Source organism: Cervus canadensis, chromosome 11 (genome assembly GCF_019320065.1).
Source record: "Cervus canadensis isolate Bull #8, Minnesota chromosome 11, ASM1932006v1, whole genome shotgun sequence".
Classification (NCBI taxonomy): domain Eukaryota; kingdom Metazoa; phylum Chordata; class Mammalia; order Artiodactyla; family Cervidae; genus Cervus; species Cervus canadensis.
In genome coordinates, this window is record NC_057396.1 from 45339630 (window position 1) to 45361278 (window position 21649).

The window sequence follows — 21649 nt, forward strand, 5'->3', positions numbered from 1 at the left end:
CACAACACCACCTTCATAGACTTGGACCTATATAAACTATACTGAGAAATCACTCATGCCACGGAGTCTGTAATATTTGATCTGACAGTTCATATTTATTTTAAACATTTTTTCATTAGTTTTGAATTGAATGTACACAGTTATTATTCTCACTGGAATAAATTTATTTTGAGTGCAAAAATTATATCTCTTTACATTTAAGCAGACATTTTTGATAATATTTAAGAAAAAATAACATCAGGCTTAAGATGTAAAGCAGATATAAAGCATGGAATTAAATATTTCTTTTGATTCTTGTTTTTCCAATTATATCACACAAACCTTCAAGTTGACTGTTACGAAATTTAAAATTTCACATATAATATGAAGTGTAAATATACTCACTCAGTTGTGTCCAACTCTTTGCAACCCCATGAACTGTAGCCCGTCAAGCTCCTCTCTCCAAGGAATTCTCCAGGCAAGAATACTGGAGTGGGTTGTCATTTTCTTCTCCAGGGCATCTTCTTGACCCAGGGATCAAAACCAGGTTTCCTTCATTGCAGGCAGATTCTTTACCATCTGAGCCACCAGGGAAGTCTATGTATGCATATATATATATACATACATATATATATATATATATATGTATATGTATATGTGTATGTATGTATGTATCTCTATAAATATATGTTCTAAAATAGTTTAATATGTGTATAACATAGCATTTTCTTTGAGATCATGGGCATGTAACTGATAAGTTCAGTCAGAATTACTTTTTGAACATAAGCTGAGAAATATTATGGAAGTTCATACCCCTTTTTCTGCTAGTTGGGAATGAAGAAACATCTATTTTGAGGAGTTGCTGGTTAGATGTTTTAGAATCATGACAAGAGTAGTCTTAAACACAAGTGAGTCACAAAATGTCAGCTCTGAAATACTTTAAAAAACATATTGCCGGTTATCAAAAAATCTCAGAACAATTTCTTCTTGGTGACAAGGAGCTCAGACCAGTATTTTTATTTGCACTTTGTTTTAAGGTGAGAGAAAATCTCCCTTAATGTTTAAGTAAGTTAAGTAAGATTAATGGGGGTTTTTGTTTGTTTGACTTTTTTTTTTTACTTATAATTCAAAATGACTTAAAGATACATACTTAAGTATTTTTTTTTCCCCATGAGACCTTCCTATTTGAAGCTTTTCTCACATTGTTATAGTTAGGACTGATATTACTTAATGTGATATGAGGTAAGAGGTATTTTCAAAGTGTATTTTACTTTCTTAATGTCTTTAGTCTTTGAAACAGCCCTACAACATAGACTCTATGATTATTTCCATTATACATATGGAAAACTTGAGCTATAGAAAATTTTAGCAACAACAAAGAATTTGAACCCAAATGTCTGATTCCAGAATCTATATTATTATTCAATATATTATAATGCCTTCTTTCTCTGTATTTAGATCTTGAGCTTATTTCATGTTTCAACAAGCATGTTAAAGTTTACTGAAGTATATTATAAGGCCTTCACTTATACCTTTGCATGTAACTACATATATACCTGAAAATACATATATGAGGGGTAGGAAGTGCTTCTTCAGAATGCCTACTAAGAACACACCTCATGCCTACCTTTCATTTCAGTGTGTGGGTCTCTCTAACCATGAGAATAGTCTTGGTTTCTAGCTTTCAGATATAGCTGCCAGGCTGAGGAGTTGATATCCACAATATCAATTTGTTTGCATGGTTATGCTTTAGCAATCTGACTCATGATGTGTGGTAGTGTCTCTTTTTCGTGTTCTCACTTATTGGGTGCAGGAGACAATTCCAGGCTTATTCTGATACTACCTGAGGTCAAGCCACCTTGTTCTGTACTGCCACCACTTCTTCTTATTTAGAATAGGAACTCTGGAACTTGTGGCAAAGTATTATGGAAAAAATGAATGAGAATTACTTATATAGTGATAACTAAAATATCTCACTTGAAGAAATTGATGGAATGTCCATGTTAAGTGAAGTATTATTTTTTCAACCAGCCAAGCCTTCTGATTCTCACTTTGGCTTTACTGCTGAGATCAAATGCTAGACTGAAGACAGTGCTGCTTTAAGGTCAGGAAAGGAGTTCCAAGGGAGGCCAATGCACTATGCTAACCTGCTGGAATGACAATTCCTAAAGTCAAACCATGGGAAAAATCAAAGAAGCCTAAAATTTTTGTTTTGTTTAGAGTAGGGTAACTACAAACCAGTGTACTTAGAAAATGAACACTTAATTAATGCTCTAACTACCGCACAATTGTACTCATCTCACACGCTAGTAAAATAATGCTCAAAATTCTCCAAGCCAGACTTCAACAATATGTGAACCATGAACTTCCAGATGTTCAAGCTGGTTTTGTAAAAGGCAGAAGAACCAGAGATCAAATTGCCAGCATCTGCTGGATCATCGAAAAAGCAAGAGAGTTCCAGAAAAACATCTATTTCTGCTTCATTGACTATGCCAAAGCCTTTGACTGTGTGGATCACAAAAAACTGTGGAAAATTCTGAAAGAGTTGGGAATACCAGATCACCTGACCTGCCTCTTGAGAAACCTATATGCAGGTCAGGAAGCAACAGTTAGAACTGGACATGGAACAGCAGACTGGTTCCAAGTAGGAAAAGGAGTATGTCAAGGCTCTATATTGTCACTCTACTTATTTAACTTATATGCAGAGTACATCATGAGAAACGCTGGTCTGGAAGAAGCACAAGCTGGAATCAAGATTGCCGGGAGAAATATCAGTAACCTCAGATATACAGATGACACCACCCTTATGGCAGAAAGTGAAAAGGAACTAAAAAGCCTCTTGATGAAAATGAAAGAGGAGAGTGAAAAAGTTGGCTTAAAGTTCAGCATTCAGAAAACTAAGATCATGGCTCCTGGTCCCATTATTTCATGGGAAATAGATGGGGAAACAGTGGAAACAGTGTCAGACTTTATTTTTGAGGGGCTCCAAAATCACTGCAGATGGTGATGGCATCCATGAAATTAAAAGACGCTGACTCCTTGGAAGGAAAGTTATGACCAACCTAGATAGCATATTAAAAAGCAGAGACATTACTTTGCCAACAAAGGTCCGTCTGGTCAAGGCTATGGTTTTTCCAGTGGTCATGTATGGATGTGAGAATTGGACTGTGAAGAAAGCTGAGCACCGAAAAATTGATGCTTTTGAACTGTGTTGTTGGAGAAGACTCTTGAGAGTCCCTTGGACTGCAAGGAGATCAACGAGTCCATCTTAAAGGAGATCAGTCCTGGGTGTTCATTGGAAGGCCTGATGCTGAAGCTGAAACTCCAATACTTTGGCCACCTCATGAGAAGAGTTGACTCATTGTAAAAGACTCTGATGGTGGGAGGGATTGGAGGCAGGAGGAGAAAGGGACGACAGAGGATGAGATGGCTGGATGGCATCACTGACTCTATGGACATGAGTTTGAGTAAACTCCGGGAGTTGGTGATGGACAGGGAGGCCTGGCATGCTGTGATTCATGGGGTCGCAAGGAGTCAGACATGACTGACCTACTGAACTGACTGACTGAGGAAAGTTAAATCAGAAAGCATAAAAATGTAAAAAAAGGAATGTATTGAAAATGTGAAATTTTTAAAAAGTGATCAAAAGCAAAGATTGGGAAAGCAGAATTATGTTGTAATTGATTACAATCCTTCTACCCAGTAATTTTATATTAAATTATACAACCTGGATAAATGATCTAAAAATGTACCAAGAAGAAAGTGAAAGCATAGGCAGTATATTTCTAGTTAAAAAATAATATCAGTGTCTATTCATAGAGGAATATGTAAATAAAATCAATGCTATTAAACAAAATACATAATGAGGTTTCTAACTAAATTAACATGATCTAACTAAAATAGCATGATTGGTTGTAAAGCAAAAAATTCATGTACTGTAATGTCAAAAACACATGATAAAATTTGTCTCTGGGAAATAGGAGAGAAGGTCTATTGGAACAGTGTTAAAGATGATTTCAACTTTAACAAGCATTACCTTTGAGATTACTGCAGAGCTAAAACTCATTAATTCATGAGTTGTAGGAAGAAATATGTTTATTACATTTTTACTTTAGTTTTTTTAAAGTCTGAAAAAGAAAATAATTTGTTAACAATAGAAAATAATGTGACAAGTTGGATGCTGCAAAACCCCATTGTTTGGTCTAAGGAAATCTTATTGTAGAATCAGTTGAAAGTCCTTGGTCATGAAGAAATTGACTAATCATCGATTGATTGGATAACTTGAATGTTAATCAGGAAGACACTAGAAATAGATCATGGGTTTAAGATGAGAAGTCTTGGACTTGAGGATGGATTATTCTATGATGTAGACTGAGAGAACAGGCAATGAAGTGATAAAGACCAGCATGTATCACATAGATAGAAATGCTATATGTAATTTAACTACAATACCACCCTTATATTATGGGTCTGAGTATAGAGAGAAACTCACTGAAATGGCACTGATGGTATTAATGAGAAAGAGTATTAAAATTTTATGTTTGTTTTGGCTACCAATTCTCTGAATTTTACATATTTGGCAGACCTTTGCACTTCAGCTACAAATTTAGTAATGATTTTATTTTTAACTGGACAAAGCATAGGTGATCAGCAGTCCTGGCCACATGCAATATGAGTCAGTCATCCCCTGGTGATCACCTGTCTCCTTCCTTAGTTCATAGGTTGCCAAAGCCCATGAACTTGGCTTTTTTTAAGGGCACAAGAGAATGCAAGCTCCATAAGAACAGACATTCATTTTATTTTGGTTCATTTATCATCCTTAATGATAAGAATCACAGATTCAGTGGACATCAACTTGGGCAAACTCTGGGAGATGGTGAGGAACAAGGAGGACTGGCATGCTGCAGTCTATAGCGTCACAAAGAGTAGGACACAACTTGCTGGCTGAACAACAACAATGAAAAGAATGATTCAATACATACAATAAACACAAAATGAATATAAATTAGGAGAATAAAAAAAATGAATGCATGAATGAGTGAGTGAGTGAATGGACACAGGCTACAGGGTCAAAGTGCCAGTACCACATTTCTCTAATTAAAGAGTTAAAAACACACCACATAATACATTCTTTGCCTAGAGGAGAAGTAGTTTCATGCTATCAAGAACAAAGTATGATGACATACAAATAGAGACCACAACAGCTTCCTTTCAAGACAGCCTATTAACCTTTGAACTGAAGTTCCAATAAAGTTTCCACAAGTCCTAGAACCCATTAGTCAGCAGTTAGGAATAAATCAACTTGTGTTGCAATCTGGCAGCAATAGGTCAGGGCCAGGAGATATTTGTTAAAGCAAGAATACACATATCTTCCTTGAGAGATCAAATCCTTAATAAAATAATGTGGTAAGTGTCTTATTTTTTAATAAAGGCACGGAGCACAGGCTCCCATATCTGTTTGGTCTTTACACCATAAATGATGGGGTTGAGTGAGGGTGGGACAACCAAATAGAGGTTGGCAACAAGAATATGAATATAGCGAGGTATTTTGTGTCCAAATAGGTGGGTCAGGAAAGAGAAGACTGAGGGGATATAGAAAACACAGATGACCCCAATATGGGACCCACATGTGCTTAGGGCTTTTAGTCGTGCATGTTGGGATGGGAGACAGAAGACAGCCCAGAGAATATAAATATAGGAGATGCCAATAAGGACTAGGTTTAGGACAAAGAAGGAAACAACAAAAAGTCCATAGATACCATTAATTCGGATATTTCCACAGGACAGTTTTGCAATCCCCATGTGTTCACAGTAGGAATGAGGTATTATATAAGCCTGGCAAAATGGTAGGCGATAGATGAGATAGATCATGGGAAGTGTAAGCAGAACTGGACGAATTACAATGCACATGCTGATGCCCATGAGCACCCGGGATGTCAAAATGGTCGTGTAGTGGAGTGGAGCACAGATTGCCACATAACGGTCAAAGGCCATGGCCAGCAAGACTTCAGCTTCCATGCCAGTAAAAGTATGGATCAGGAACATCTGGGCCACACAAGCTCCAAAATTAATCTCATGAGCATCAAACCAGAAGATACCCAGCATACGGGGCACTGAGGTTGTTGAAAGGGCCAAATCAATCGTTGAAAGGATGGCCAGGAAGTAGAACATGGGCTCCCGGAGGGTCTTCTCTGTCTTGATGACCAGCAGAATTGTGACATTGCCCAGTAAAGCCACAAAGTAAACAGAGCAGAAAGGCAGGGAGATCCAGCCGTGGACCTCTTCCAGACCTGGGATTCCAATGAGGAAAAATGTGGTTGGGTGAAAAATGCTCCTATTGCGATAAAACATCCTTCCAAGTCACAGAGTAGAAGTTGTCACTCCTAGAAGGAGGAAGAAAAAAAGAAATTCCAGTAAGAACTGGTTATGAAAATGATTAGCTTAGTGTTTCAATATAATGCAAAATGAAAAATTTTGCTTTGGAAGATCTATTAATTCTTTTTCATTTTCTAAATCAAGCCATACTCATTTAAATGGTCCAGTCTCAAAATATGTAATCCTTATAAACATTTAATCCTATTTTTTTAATCATCTAAAGTTTATCATCAAGCCCTGGGCAGAATAGAAAACATAAACCATAGCATGAAGTATGGAATAATTTAACATTCTCTATATATTTTTTGAAATCCCATTCTGAAGAGGGACACATGGAAAACCAAGGATACACATATGAGAATGCAGACATAACCCAAAAAGAGATAGACAGGTGAGCAAGTAGTCATAGGCATGAATGAATACAACACTTCCACAATTAGAAAAGGCAGAATTTCTCTAAAGATTTATTTGTCATTTTGACATACAGAAAATTCCAAGAGCAAACATAGTTTTCTGTAAAATGACAGAAGCAAGATATCAGAGATACATATTATCATAAGAAAAAAAAATACAGATATTCTGAGATACCTGCCCAAGAGCAGACTTAAGTGGACACATACCTCTGTACTTGAAAGATCCCTGAAAGAAAGATAATAATAAAAAGATAATAAACTTCTGTAAATTTTCATTGATGTCTCTATTTTCTCAGTCATTTCATTTAATAGTGGTTCGTTTTCGATTGTTATGAATATATTGGTTTCTAGTGGTATGTGACAAATTCTGCATTCACTGTTCACTCTACAGCAGCTCCTCTGAGAAAACCTGATAATTTTATCACTGCTTCAGAACTGGCATGTACTCGATTCACTCCTTCTGCCTGGCTAAGACATTGGAAGTGTGGGTAGAGGACAGCCTGAAAGGCTTCAGGTCGTTATGGATCTGCGGAAGGTATTTTTGAGCATCACAAAAAATGTGGAACAAAAAAATCTAATAGAAGAGAGAATTTCTTTTCATCATTGTCTAAAGGAAATAGGAGCACTTTTGCAATGCCTTCAAAATGATTAAGAAGCAATCAGGAGAAACACCATAAACTCAAATAATGAAGCTAAGAAACTTTCTCTGGGTTCCCAACTTGAGGCAGAGTGCTTCAAGGTCAGGATAAAGTAGCATAGACTCCCGTTTTTAACCTTAGTATAACTCCATATTTCCATGGGAAATATATCAGGTTGAATGAATAAAATAAATGTATACATTTTGAAGTTTGTGAGAGAAAGAAAAAAAGAGAGATGGAGAGATAGAGAACAGGTGTATTTTGCAATGCTCCTTTATGTGTATGTATGCTTTTGTTTTTTTTTTTAACTGAAACTTCTAGGTAATTGCCAGTGGCCCCTGTCAGGGTGCAGGTGAAGAGCAAACCTTATAGACATTGTGATGCCTACTTTGGGTTCACCTCTGTAAATAAATGCTCAGTAACATGCCACTGTTCACCTCAGACTTTCTTCCTGCTTCATAAATGCATTTCATTCAATCCCTATTAACCTCTTCCAGAAGCAGAAATTTTACTTTTTCAACCAACTAAATAACTATTCTTGTAAGTAGATTTTAAATGCCTTTGATCTTTTAGATATTTTTAAAGATACCCAATCTCTATTTAAAAGTTGCCAGATTTCCCACCTGAAATGGATTACTGCATCAAGCATATCGTATCAAAGTAGTAGTTCTCAGCCACGCTGGATGGATCATGCCTCTTAATTTGAGTTCAGTACACACCTAAATAAAAAGAAAATTCATGTGTGATGCTTCATTTTTCCATAGAAAGAGAGACACATGATAAATATCAAACAGTAAAACTCTGTGTCTGTTTTTTTTATACAGTCTAGAGAGAGAAGTTTTATATTAAGGTTGTAGCTGCTTATAGGTTTGGAAAAAATAAGTTAGTTCAGTTTTCTCTTATAAATCACGCTCTGAGATTAACTCCTCTGAGATTGCTGACAAAACCCTCAGACTAGGATTTAGAAAAAGAGAAACCCAAGAGAAATTAACATGGTTAGGGATTTATAGAAAGTTATGAATGTGGGGCAAAAACACAGATATTATTATTTGTATATGCCATAGAGAGAAGTATTCATGTTCCTCTAGGGAAGGTTCTATAGTCAAATTCTATGGGTTGCTGTTTTCTAGACAAAATGGCATTTAATTCATATTCTAAGTTCAAACATAATAAGCTAGCATTGGAGACTCCACTTTCAGCCTTAGCTGTCCCTGTCTCCCTTCACTGACCAGGTATCTCAGTTCACTGAATGCTTAGCTTTAGGGGTCTTTGGACCCACTATCCTCTGTCCATGATTGTTCTCCTTTTACAGTCATTCATATATATGTCACAGAGGCCATAGAGACGAGTGGTCAAAATACCCAACCCTGGGATTGATCTGACTCAGTTCAAATACTGGACTCCCCATGTATGGCTATATCACCATGAGTGATTTACTAATTATCTCTATGTCTCAGTTTCCTCAGCTGGAAAATTAAGGATGATAACTGGACCAAGAACATAAGGCATTTTGAAGATAAATTAAGTAGTAGATATCAGGCACTCAGTATGATTCCTGGCATATTTTATGTGGTTAATTAAAATAAAATTTAGCTCACAGCACCACCTTTGTAAACACTGGACCTATGTAAACTATACTGAGAAATCTCTTATGCCACCAGTCTGTAACATTTGGTGAAAGTTCTCATTTATTGTAACATTTTTCCATTAGTGCTGAGTCAGATGTACACATAGTTCTTATTCTGACTGGAATGTATTTGAGTGCAAAAGTTGTATCTCTTTATATTTAAGCAGATATCTTAGATAATACTTAAGAAAGAGCATGATCAGGTTTAAGATATAAAGCATAGGCTACAAAGAATGAAGTTAAATGTTTCTTTTGATTCTTGTCTTTCAGTTATATCATACAAATCTTAAAGTTAAGTCTCTGGAAATATAAAACTTCATATATTATCTGAAGTGCAAACAAATATGTGTATATGCATGTGCATACTTAAGTGTATATATATATATGCCTACAAATGTATATATATATATATATATTCTAAAACACTTTCATATACATGTATTCAAATATGGCAATTTCTTGGAAATCATGGGCATGTAACCGATAAGTTTAGTAAGAGTTAATTTCAGAACAAAACCCGAGAAACATTAGGTAAGGTCATATACATTTTCTCTGAGGTCTTTATCCCATTGTTCCAGTTAGGGCTACTTTTACTTAATGTGTTACTAAGAGATAGTAAGTAAAGATTTACTGAGCATGGCCCTGCCTATCAGAACAAGACCCAGTTTCCTCTACAGTCAGTCTCTCCCATCAGGAAGCTTCCATAAGCCTCTTATCCTTATCCTTCAGAGGGCAGATGGAATGAGAAACACAATCACAGAAAATGAATCAAACTGATCACATGGACCATAGCCTTATCTAACTCAGTGAAACTATGATCCAAGCGCATAGGGCCACCTAAGACGGACAGGCCACAGTGTAGACTTCTGACAAAATGTGATCCACTGGAGAAGGGAGTGGCAAACCACTTCAGTATTCTTGCCTTCTGAACCCCATGAACTGTATGGAAAGGCAAAAAGATATGACACTGAAAGATCAACTCCCCAGGTTGGTGGTGCCTGATATCCTACTGGAGAATAGTGGAGACATAACTCCAGAAAGAATGAGGAGATGGAGCCAAAGTGAAAACAATACCCAGGTGTAAATGTGACTGATGGTGGGAGTAAAGTCGAATGCTATAAATAACAATATTGCATAGGAACCTGGAATATTAGGTCCATGAATCATGGTAATTTGAAAGTGGTCAAGCAGGAGATGGCAAGAGTGAACATTGACATTTTAGGAATCAGTGAACTAAAATGGATTGGAAGGGGCAAACTTAATTCAGATGACCATTATATCTACTACTATGGGCAAGAATCCCTTAGAAGAAATGGAGTAGCCCTCATAATCAACAAAAGAGTTCAAAATTCAGTACTTGGGTGCAGTCTTGAAAAGGACAGAATGATCTGTTTGTTTCCAAGGCAAATCATTAAATTTCGCAGTAATCCTAGTCTGTGTCCCAACCACTAATGCTGAAGAAACTGAAAGTTGAACAGTTCTACGAAGACCTACAAGACCTTCTTGAACTAACACACAAAAAATGATGTCATTGTCATCATAGGTGACTGGAATGCAAAAGTAGAGAGTCAAGAGATACCTGGATTAACAGCCAAGTTTGGCCTTGGAGTACAAAATGAAGCAGGGCAAAGGCTAACAAAGTTTTGCCAAGAGAACACACTGGTCATAGCAAACAACCTCTTCCAACAACAAAAGAGAAAATACATATAGACATCACCAGAAGGTCAATACCAAAATCAAATTGATTATATTCTTTGCAGCAGAAGATGGAGAAGCTCTATACAGTCAGCAAAAACAAGACTGGGAGCTGACTGTGGCTCAGATCATGAATGCCTTATTGCCTAATTCAGACTTAAAGAAAATAGGGAAAACCGCTAGACCATTCAGGTAGGACCTAAATAAAATCCCTTACAATTATAGAGTGGAAGTGACAAATAGATTCAAGGGATTAGATCTGATAGACAGAGTGCCTGAAGAACTATGGACAAATGTTCGTGACATTGTAGAGTCGGCAGTGATCAAGACATCCACAAGAAAAAGAAATGCAAAAAGGCAAAATGGTTGTCTGAGGAGGCCTTACAAATAAAAAAGAATGCAGGGATTCAAAGAATAGGAAGGAGAGATAAGAAAGCCTTCCTTAGTGATCAGTGCAAAGAAATAGAGGAGAACAATAGAATGGGAATAACTAGAGATCTCTTCAAGAAAATTAGAGATACCAAGGGGACATTTCATGCAAAGATGGGCTCAATAAAGAACAGAAATGGTATGGACCTAACAGAAGCAGAAGATATTAAGAAGAGATGACAAGAATACAAAGAACTATACAAAAAAGACCTTCACGACCTAGATAATCACCATGGTGTGCTCACTCACCTAGAGCCATGCTGGAATGTGAAGTCAAGTGGGCCTTAGAAAGCATCACTATGAACAAAGCTAGTGGAGGTGATGGAATTCCAGTTGAGCTATTACAAATCATAAAAGATGATGCTGTGAAAGTGCTGCACTCAACATGCCAGCAAATTTGGAAAACTCAGCAGTGGCCACAGAACTGGGAAAGATCAGTTTTCATTCCAATCCCAAAGAAAGGCAATGCCATAGAATGTTCAACCACCACACAATTGCTCTCATCTCACACACACTAGCAAAGTAATGCTCAAAATTCTCCAAGTTAGGCTTCAACATTATGTGAACCAAGAACTTTAAGGCACTCAAGCCGGATTTAGAAAAGGCAGAGAAACCAGGGATCAAATTGCAAACATCTGTTGGAACATAGAAAAGCCAAGAGAATTCCAGAAAAAATATCTACTTCTGCTTTATTAACTATGCCAAAGCCCACTGTGTGGATCACAACAATCTGTGGAAAATTCAAGAGATGGGAATACCAGACCACCTGACCTGCCTCCTGAGAAATCTGTATGCAGGTCAAGAAGCAACAGTTAGAGCTGGACATGGAACAACAGACTGGTTCCAAATCAGAAAAGGAGTGTGTCAAGGCTGTAATTTGTCACCCTGTTTATTTAATTTATATGCAGGGTGCATCATAAGAAGTACTGGGCTGGATGAAGCACAAGCTGGAATCAAGATTGCCAGGAGAAATATCAATAACTTCAGATATGCAGATGACACCACCCTTACGGCAGAAAGCAAAGAAGAACTAAAGAGCCTCTTGATGAAGGTGAAAGAGGAAAGTGAAAAAGTTGGTTTAAAACTCAGCATTCAGAAAACTAAGATCATGACATCCAGTTCCATCACTTCATGGCAAATAGATGGGGAAACAGTGGAAACAGTGAGAGAGTTTATTTTTGGGGGCTCCAAAATCACCACAGATGGTGACAGCCGCCACGAAATTAAAGGACACTTGCTCCTTAAAAGAAAAATTATGACCAACCTAGACAGCTTATTAAAAAGCAGAGACATTACTTTGTCAGCAAAGGTCTGTCTAGTCAAAACTATGGTTTTTCCAGTATGGTTCTTCCAGTCATGTATGGATATGAGAGTTGAACTATAAAGAAAGTTGAGCGCCAAAGAATTGATGTTTCTGAACTGTGGTGTTGGAGAGGACTCTTGAGAGTCCCTTGGACAGCAAGGAGATCGAACCAGTCCATTGTAAAGGAGATCAATCATGAGTATTCATTGCAAGGACTGATGCTGAAGCTGAAACTCCAATACTTTGGACACCTTATGTGAAGAACTGACTCATTTGAAAAGACCCTGATACTGGGAAAGATTGAAGGCAGGAGAAGACGGTGATGACAGAGGATAAGATGGTTGGATGGTATTACTGACTCAATGGACATGAGTTTGTATAGGCTCCAGGAGCTGGTGATGAACAGGGAAGTCCAACATGCTGCAGTCCATGGGGTTGCAAAGAGTTGGGCTTGACAGCGACTGAACTGAACTGAACTGGAAATCGCCACAGGAGAGTTTTGCAGTGCCCATGTGTTCACAGTAGGTTTGAGGTACTATTATATGAAACTGGCAAAAGCATAAGCAATAGAGTTTTGCAGTGCCCATGTGTTCACAGTAGGTTTGAGGTACTATTATATGAAACTGGCAAAAGCATAAGCAATAGATGACATAGATCACGGGAAGTGTAAGCAGATTTGGACACATTATAATGTGCAAAGTGATGCCCACACGCACCTGGGATGTCAAGATGGTCATGTGGTGGAGTGGAGTGCAAATTGTCACATAGCAGTCAAAGGCCATCACCACCAGGATTTGAGCCTCTATGCCAGCGAAAGCATGGATAGAGAACATCTAAGCCACACAAGCTCCAAAACTGATCTCATGAGCATTAAGCCATAAGATACCCAGCATATGGGGCCCTGAGGTTGTCAAAAAGGCCAAATCAATTGTTGAAAGGATGACCAGAAAGTAGAACATGGGCCTCCAGATTGTCTGGTTCATCTTGATGACCAGCAGAATTGTGACATTGCTCAGTAAAGCCACAAGGTATAAAGAGCAGAAAGGCAGGGAGATCCAGCCATGGACCTCTTCTAGACCTGGGATTTCAATGAGGAAAAATGTGGTTGGGTGAAAAATGCTCCTATTGTGATAAAAACATCCTTCCAAATCACAGAGTAGGAGAAGTTGCCACTCGTAGAAGCAGGGGAAAAAAAGAGATTTAATAAGAACTGGTTATAAAAATGATTAGGTAAGTGCTTCAATACACAGTGAAAATGGAAAGGTTTCCTATGTGGAAGGACTTATCTGTTTGTTTGTTTCTCTTAAATTGTAAATCAAGTCAATCTCATTTGAATGGATCAGTTTTAAAGAATGTACATAATCTTTATACAGTTTTAATCCTATTTTTTAACACAGAAGTTTTAGCATCAAATCCATGGCAGAACTATAAAACATAGCATGAAGTATGGAATAATTTAGTATTTCCCATACCCTTTATGAAGTCCTTGTCTGAAGAGGGACACATGAATAATCAAAGATACACATGTGAAAATGCAGGCACAACCCAAAAGGAGATAGGCAGGTGAGAAAATAAAGTCAAAGGCATGAATGGTCACAAAACTTCCATAATTAGAAAATGTGAAAATTCTCTAAAGATTCATTCATCATTACTGACACAGAGAAGATTCCAACATCATACCCACTGTCCTGTCCCAAAGACAGAAACAAATTTGAGAAAAATATATTATCACAAACAAAGACAGAGGCATTCGCGGCTGCCTGCCCAAGAGCAGACATTGTCTGGTCACATACCTCTGTACTCGAAGGAGCCCAAAAAGAAAGATAACATTAAACCTGCATAGATTTTCATTGATATTGCTATTTTCCCAAGGCCATTCCATTTCTTAGTGGCTCATTCTAGATTGTTATGATTGAGATTGTTTATAGTGGTATGTTTCAATCCTTCATTAACTTCTCATTCTACATCTGTTCCACAGAAGCAACCTGCTAATTTTATCACTGCTTCAGAAATAACATGCACTAGGTTAACTCCTCCTGATTAAGACACTGAAAATGTGGCTTGAAAACAACCTAGAAAGTCAGGTTGTTAAGGATATACTGAAGGCATTTTTGTGCATCACAATACTGTCTGGAATAACAAATTTAATAAGAAAAAAAAGTTACTTTCTGTCATTGTCTATAGGAAATAGAGAAGGGTATTGTTGCAATGCCTTGAAAATGATGAAGAAGCAATCAGGAGAAGCCCCATAAAATCAAATTATAAAACAGATTGAATTTTTTGAGTCCTCAACTTGAGGCAGTATTGTTCAAGATTGGGATAAAATAGTACCTACCTCTGTTTTTATCTTTAGTATAACTTTATACTTCCCTATCTCGCAATATTTCCAATATCAGGTTGAAAAAATAAACTGAATGTTATATACATTCCCAAGTTGGAGTGTGTGTGTGTGTGTGTGTGTGTGTGTGTGTGTGTGTGTGTATAGAGAGAAGGAGAAAAGAGAGCTGTATATCGCACTGCTACTTTATCTGTTTTTTGAAAACTGAAACTTCCAGGTAATTGCCAGTGGCCACTGTCAGGGTGCTGACCAAGAGCAAGGCTTCTGGACCTTGTGATGCCTACTTGGGTTCATCTCTGGAAATAAATGCTCAATATTAAGTCAGTGCTTACCTCAGACTTTTATCAAGCTTCCTTAATGCATTTCATTCAATCCTTGTAACCCTTTCCAGAAGCAGAAATTTTACTTTATCAACCAAATACATAACCATTCTTGTAAATAGATTTTAAATGCTTTTGATCTAGATATTTTTGAAGATACATAATCTCCATTTAAAATTTGCAAGATTCCCCACCTGAAATGGATTACTGCATCAAGCATATCATATCAAGGTATTAGCTCTCAGCCACCTTGGATAGATCATGCCTCTTACATTTGAATTCAGTAGGTTTGGAAAAAATGAGTTAATTCCACTTTCTTTTATTAATAGTGTCCTGGGATTAAATCCTCTGAAATTGTTGACAAAACCCTCATGCCATGATTTAGAAAAAGAGAAACCCGAGAGAAAATAACATGGATAGGAATTTATAGAGAGAAGGTTATGAATGTGGGACTAAAACAAAGATATTATCATTTGTATATGCCATAAAGAGAAATATTCATGTCCTCTAAGGAAGATTTTGCATTCAGTTCTGTGGGTTGCTGTTTTCTAGATAAAATCCATATTCTAAGTTCCAATATAATAACCTAGCATTGGAGACTCCATTTTCAGCCTTAGCTCTCCCTGTCTCCCTTCATTGACCAGGTATCTCAGTTCATTGAATGCTTAGCTTTAGGAATTCCAATCTATCAGTCTTTGGACCCTCTATCCTCTGTCCATGGTTATTCCCCTTTTATAGTTATTCATATGTATATGTCAGAGGTCATACAGATGAGTGGTAACATAGCCAACCCTGGAAATTATCTGACTCAATTCAAATACTAGATTCCCCATGTATGACTATAAAACTATGAGTGATTTAATAATTATCTCTATATGTCTGTTTCCTCAACTGGAAAATTAGGAATAACAATAGTACCAACAGCATAGGGTATTTTGTAGACAAGTTAAGTAGTGGATATCAGGCACTCAGTATAATACCTGTCATGTTTTAAGCAGTTAATTAAAGTAGAATTTAGCTCATAACACCACTTTTGTAAACCTTGGACCTATATAAGCTATACTGATAAATCTATCAAGCCATTTAATCTGTAACATTTGGTCTGAAAGTCTCAATTATTATAACATTTTTTTCATTAGTTTTTAGTCTAATATTTACATAGTTCTTATTCTCACTGAAATAAATTAATTTTGAGTGTGAAAATTATATTTCATTACATTTAAGCTGACATCTTAGATACTACTTAAGCAAAAATCTAACAAGGCTTAAGATACAAAGCATAGACTACAAAGTGTGAAGTTAAATGTTTCTTTTAGCTCTTCTTTCCAGTTGTATCACACAAACCTTAAAGTTAAATCCCTGTTAATATAAAATTTAATACATCATATGAAGTGGAAATATATATGTATATATACATATAAATGCATTTGTATGTATATATGTATAATACATACACACACACACACACACAGATATTTTCTAAAATAATTGAAGATCTATACATTTGAGCATGGCATTTTCTTGGAGATCCTGTGCATGTAACTAATAAGTTCAGTTAGAGCGAATTTTAGAACATAAACTGAGAAAAATTAGGCAAGGTCATAACACTTTTTCTGCTGTTTGGAAATGAAGAAGCATCTATTCCTGAGGAATTGCTTGTTAGATGTCTTAGGACCAAGCCAGGAGCAAGCCTTAGAACAAAGATGAGCCACAGAATGTCAGCCCTGAAATATTGTAAGAAACTTATTCCCTGGTATCAAAAAATATCAGACCAACGTCTTGGTGACAGGGTACTCAAACCAACATTTGCACTTTAGTGCAAATTAGTTTTAGTGCAGATTAGTTTTTGTTCGTTTTATTTTTATTTTTAACCTAAAATGTCTTAAAGATACACAACCACATTTTCACTTTTTTTTTTTTTTTTCCCATGAGACCTTCTTATCGGCGCCTTTATCCTATTGTCCCAGCTAGGTTTGCTTTTACTTAATGTGTTATTAAGTAAGTGAAAGTGAAAGCCACTCAGTCGTGTCCAACTCTTTGAGACCCCATGGACTTAGTCCATGGAATTCTTCAGGCCAGAATACTGGAGAGGGTAGCCTTTCCCTTCTCCAGGGGATCTTCCCAACCCAGGGATCGAACCCAGGTCTCCCACATTGCAGGCGGATTCTTTATTGGCTAAGCCTCAAGGGAAGCCCAAGAATTCTGGAATGGGTAGCCTATGCCTTCTCCAGTGGATCTTCCCGAACCAGGAATCGAACTGGGGTCTCTTGCATTGCAGGCAGATTCTTTACCAACTGAACTGTGAGGGAAGCCTAAGAGGTATCTTCAAAGTGCATTTTATTTTGTTCATCTTTTTAGTCTTTGCAATAGCCCTATGATATAGATACTATGCTCATTTGTTTATGCAGATGGAAAAATTGAACTATGGAATATTTTAGGAACAACAAAGGTAAAATTTGAACCCAAATGTCTGATTCCAAAATCTGTGCTATTATTCAGTATATTATAGTGGTGGTGGTGTTCAGTCATTAACTCCTGTCTGATACTTGGTGACCCCATGGACTGTAGCCAGGCTCCTCTGTCCATGGGATTTCCCAGGCAATAATACTGGAATGGGTTATCTCCTCCAGGGGATCTTTCTGACCCAGGGATCAAATTTGCCTTTCTTGCTTGGTAGGTAGATTCTTTACCACTGAGCCACCAGGGAAGTCCCTTGATACTGCCTACATTTTCAGTTTTGAGATATTGAGCCTGTATCATGTTTCAACAAGCCTGTTAAAGTTTCCAGAAGCATACTGTACAGTCTTCACTTACACATGAGCTTATAACTTCATACACACTTAAAAATACATGTATTGTGGTAGGCACTGATTGTTCTGAATGCCTTCCAAGGCACCTCAAGCCTACCTTCCATTTCAGTGAGTGGGTCTCTCTAACCATAAAAAAATGTCTTTGGTTTCTAATCTTCAGAAATAGCTGGGAGGTTGAGGAGTTGGTATCCTCAGAATCAATTAATCTTCATGGTTTTGCTTGAAGCTGCAATCTGACGCATGATGTGTGATAGTATCTCTTTTGCATGTTCTCATTTGTTTGGTGCAGCAGACAATCACAGGCTTATTGTGATGCTGTGTGAATTCAAGCCACTTTGTTCTGCACTGCCACCACTTCTTCCTACTTGGAACAGGAACAACAGAACCCATGGCAAAGTGTTATGGAAAAATGAATGGAGATTACTTCTATAGAGAGAATTAAAAATCTCCCATTTGAAGAAATTGATGAATATCCATGTTAAGTGAAGTATTATTTTATCAACCAGCCAAGCCTTCTGATTCTCACTCTGGCTTTACTCCTGAGATCAAATGCTAGACTGGAGACAGCACTGCCAGGAGGTCAGAAAAGGAGTTCCAAGGAGTTAGATGCACTTTGCTAATTCACTGAAATTGCAATTCCTAAAAGTCGCATGACAGAAAAAAGCAAATAAGCCTGAATTTTTTGTTTTGTTCAGAGTAGTAAATTAGTAAAGCTAGAATTTAGTGTGATTAGAAAGCAAACACTTCAGCAGTTAATGTTAGGAAACAAAGTTAAATTAGGGAAGCATGAAAGTTAGAAAAAAGAAATGTTTGAAAATGTGAAACTTAAAAAAGTGATCAAAAACAAAGGAAAGCAGAATTATGTTCTAATTACTAACAGTCCTGCTGACCAACAATTATATATTAAATTATAGACCCTGGATAAATGATCTAAAAATTGTTCATAGAAATAAGCAAAAGAATATGCAGCATATTTCTAGTTGGAAATTAATGTGAATACCTATTAATCAATGGATAGGTAAATAAAATCAATGTTATAAAACAAAATATTTTAATCTAAATGAACTAATAATTAAAATAGTGTGATTGGTTGTAGAGCTAAAAATTTATGTACTGTGATGTCAGAAAAACACATGATAAATTTTGCCTCTGGAAAAATAACAGAGAAGCTGTATTGAAACAGTGTTAAAGATGATTTCAACTTTAATTCTCTATACATACTTATTAAGCTTTATCTCTGAGATGAGTGCAGTGTTAAAAGTAATTAATGTGTGCGTTGTAGAAACAAAGATATTTATTATATTTTTACTTTAGTTTTATTTGTTAAGAGACTGAAAAAGAAAATGATTCTTTGAAAATAGTAATGTAACAAGTTTGAAGCAAAAGCTTATTGTTTGGTCTTGGAAAATCTTATTATTGAATCAATCAATAATTGGTCACATAAAAATTTGACTATTCTTAGATGTATATGATAATTTGTACGTTAAAGTCAGTGAAGGCATTAGGGATAGATCATGGGCTTAGGAAGAGAGGTCTTGGATTTGAGGATGGACTATTTCAGGGTCAAGTGTAGACTGAGAAAACAGGCAATAAAGTGATAGGAAGAAGTCCAGAATGCATCACATAGACAACAATGCTATACATAATAAACCTCAAGACCACATTTACGTTATGAGCTTGAGTGCAAAGAGAAAATCACCTGAATGGCACTGATGACATTAGTGAGAAATTGTATTTAAATTTTATGTTTGTTTTGGCTTATCATTACACTGAGTTTTACATGTTTGGCAGACCTTTCCACTTCAGGATACAGAGTTGGTAATAATTTTTATTGAAACTATGAGCCTGGCTTTTTTTAAGGGTACAACAGGACGCAAGCTCCATAAGAGTAGATGTTCCTGTTAGTTGGGTTCATTGATTTATCCTCAGTGATAAGAATCATTGAAGAAATACAATAAACACAAATGAGTACAAATTGAGTAAAACATGAATGAATGAATGAGTGAATGAGTGGACACAGGAAACAGGGTCAAAGTTCTAGCACCACATTTCTCTAATTACAGAGCAATAAACACACAGTATAGTAAATCATCTCCAGAAAAGAAGCAATTTCATGTTATCAAGGACAATGCATGATAACATACAAATAGGGGTCACACAACTCCTTTTCAGGACAGCCCATTAACCTTTGAACTAAAGTTCCAGTGAGTTTCCACAAGTTCTAAATTCATTAGTCAGCAGTCAGGAGCAAACCAAATTGTGTTGCAATCTGGCAGCAATAGGTCAGGACCAAGGGATACTTCTTAAGACAAGAACACACCAATTTTCCTAGAGAGATCAAAATCCTTAGTAAAACAATATGGTAGGTGTTTTATTTTTTAATACTCATGGAGCACTCGCTCCCGTATTTGTTTGGTCCTCACACCACAAATGATGGGATTGAGCGATGGTGGGATAAACAAATAGAGGCTGGCAACAAGAATGTGAATAGTGTGGGGTATGTTGTGTCCAAATCGGTGGCTGAGGAAAGAGAAGAGTGAGGGGATATAGAAAACACAGAGGACAGCAATATGGGAGCCACATGTGCTTAGGGCTCTTAGCCGTGCATCTTGGGACGGCAGACGGAAAACAGCCCGGAGTATATACACATAGGAGATGCCAATAGAGACTGGATTCAGGAGAAAAACAGAGACCACAATGAGCCCATAAATACCATTGACACGGATGTTTCCACAGGACAGTTTTGCAATTCCCATGTGCTCACAGTAGGAATGAGGTATTATTACATGAGTCTGGCAAAAAGGTAGGCGGTAGATGAGATATATCATGGGAAGTATAAGCAAGACTGTTAAAATTACAATGTACAAAGTGATGCTCATGAGTACCCGGGATGTCAGGATGGCTGTGTAGTGGAGTGGAGCACAGATCGCCACATAACGGTCAAATGCCATTGCCACCAGGACCCCAGCCTCTATGCCAGTGAAAGCATGGATCAGGAACATCTGGGCCACACAAGCTCCAAAGTTGATCCCATGAGCATTAAACCAGAAGATACCCAGCATACGGGGTACTGAGGTTGTTGAAAGAGCCAAATCAATTGTTGAAAGGATGGCCAGGAAGTAGAACATGGGCTCCCTGAGGGTTTGGTCCATCTTGATGACCAGCAGAATTGTGACATTGCCCAGTAAAGCCACTATATAAATAAAGCAGAAAGGCAGGGAGATCCAGCCGTGGACCTCTTCCAGACCTGGGATTCCAATGAGGAAAAATGTGATTGGGTGAAAAGTGCTTCCATTGTGATAGGTCATCCTGTTACTTCTCAAAGAAAGTGAATCTGGTTCTCTTGCTCCTGTCAACAGGAAAAGTGAAAAAGGGAGGGGGAGAGAGAGAGATCAGAGGGAGAATGATCTGTTTCATCAGTTCCTAGCTCTCATCAGCACAGAGTTGATGTCATGTTTACTAGGTAAGTAGGCCTGTTATTCAATCACATGTATGGAGTAGTTCCCCCTAGCATTTAATATACCAGGTCAGAGTCATAGTCAGTTTTTATTCTGCCTGTTGATTGAGTTCTAATTCCAAAAGTGAAGGCTTACAGAAAGCTCAGTGCAGAGTGCCAATAATTAGACCTTGCCATTCACTTTGAAAGAGAATTGGATGTGATTCTATTTGGGGAAATCCACTCTTGTAAGTGACTCTAGAAACATGAAGACTACACATGAGAA

At 37.2% G+C, this 21649-nt stretch overlaps 2 protein-coding genes and 1 pseudogene across 2 annotated transcripts; all 3 read right to left on the reverse strand.

The window, feature by feature from the left end:
- Positions 1-5394: 5394 nt before the first annotated feature.
- Positions 5395-6330, reverse strand: LOC122450066 (olfactory receptor 52J3). Its single transcript, XM_043482211.1, has one exon. The coding sequence runs from the start codon at positions 6328-6330 to the stop codon at positions 5395-5397; it is 936 nt and encodes a 311-aa protein (XP_043338146.1).
- Positions 6331-7218: 888 nt separating this feature from the next.
- On the reverse strand, positions 7219-16104 carry LOC122449304 (annotated as a pseudogene).
- Positions 16105-20305: 4201 nt separating this feature from the next.
- LOC122449305 (olfactory receptor 52J3-like) lies at positions 20306-21235 on the reverse strand. The gene has a single exon (XM_043480832.1). The coding sequence runs from the start codon at positions 21233-21235 to the stop codon at positions 20306-20308; it is 930 nt and encodes a 309-aa protein (XP_043336767.1).
- Between the last annotated feature and the right edge of the window lie 414 nt (positions 21236-21649).

Coding starts and splice junctions, on each gene's coding strand:
- LOC122449305 (XM_043480832.1), bottom strand. CDS start 21,235: ATGACCTATCACAATGGAAGCACTTTTCACCCAATCACATTTTTCCTC.
- LOC122450066 (XM_043482211.1), bottom strand. CDS start 6,330: ATGTTTTATCGCAATAGGAGCATTTTTCACCCAACCACATTTTTCCTC.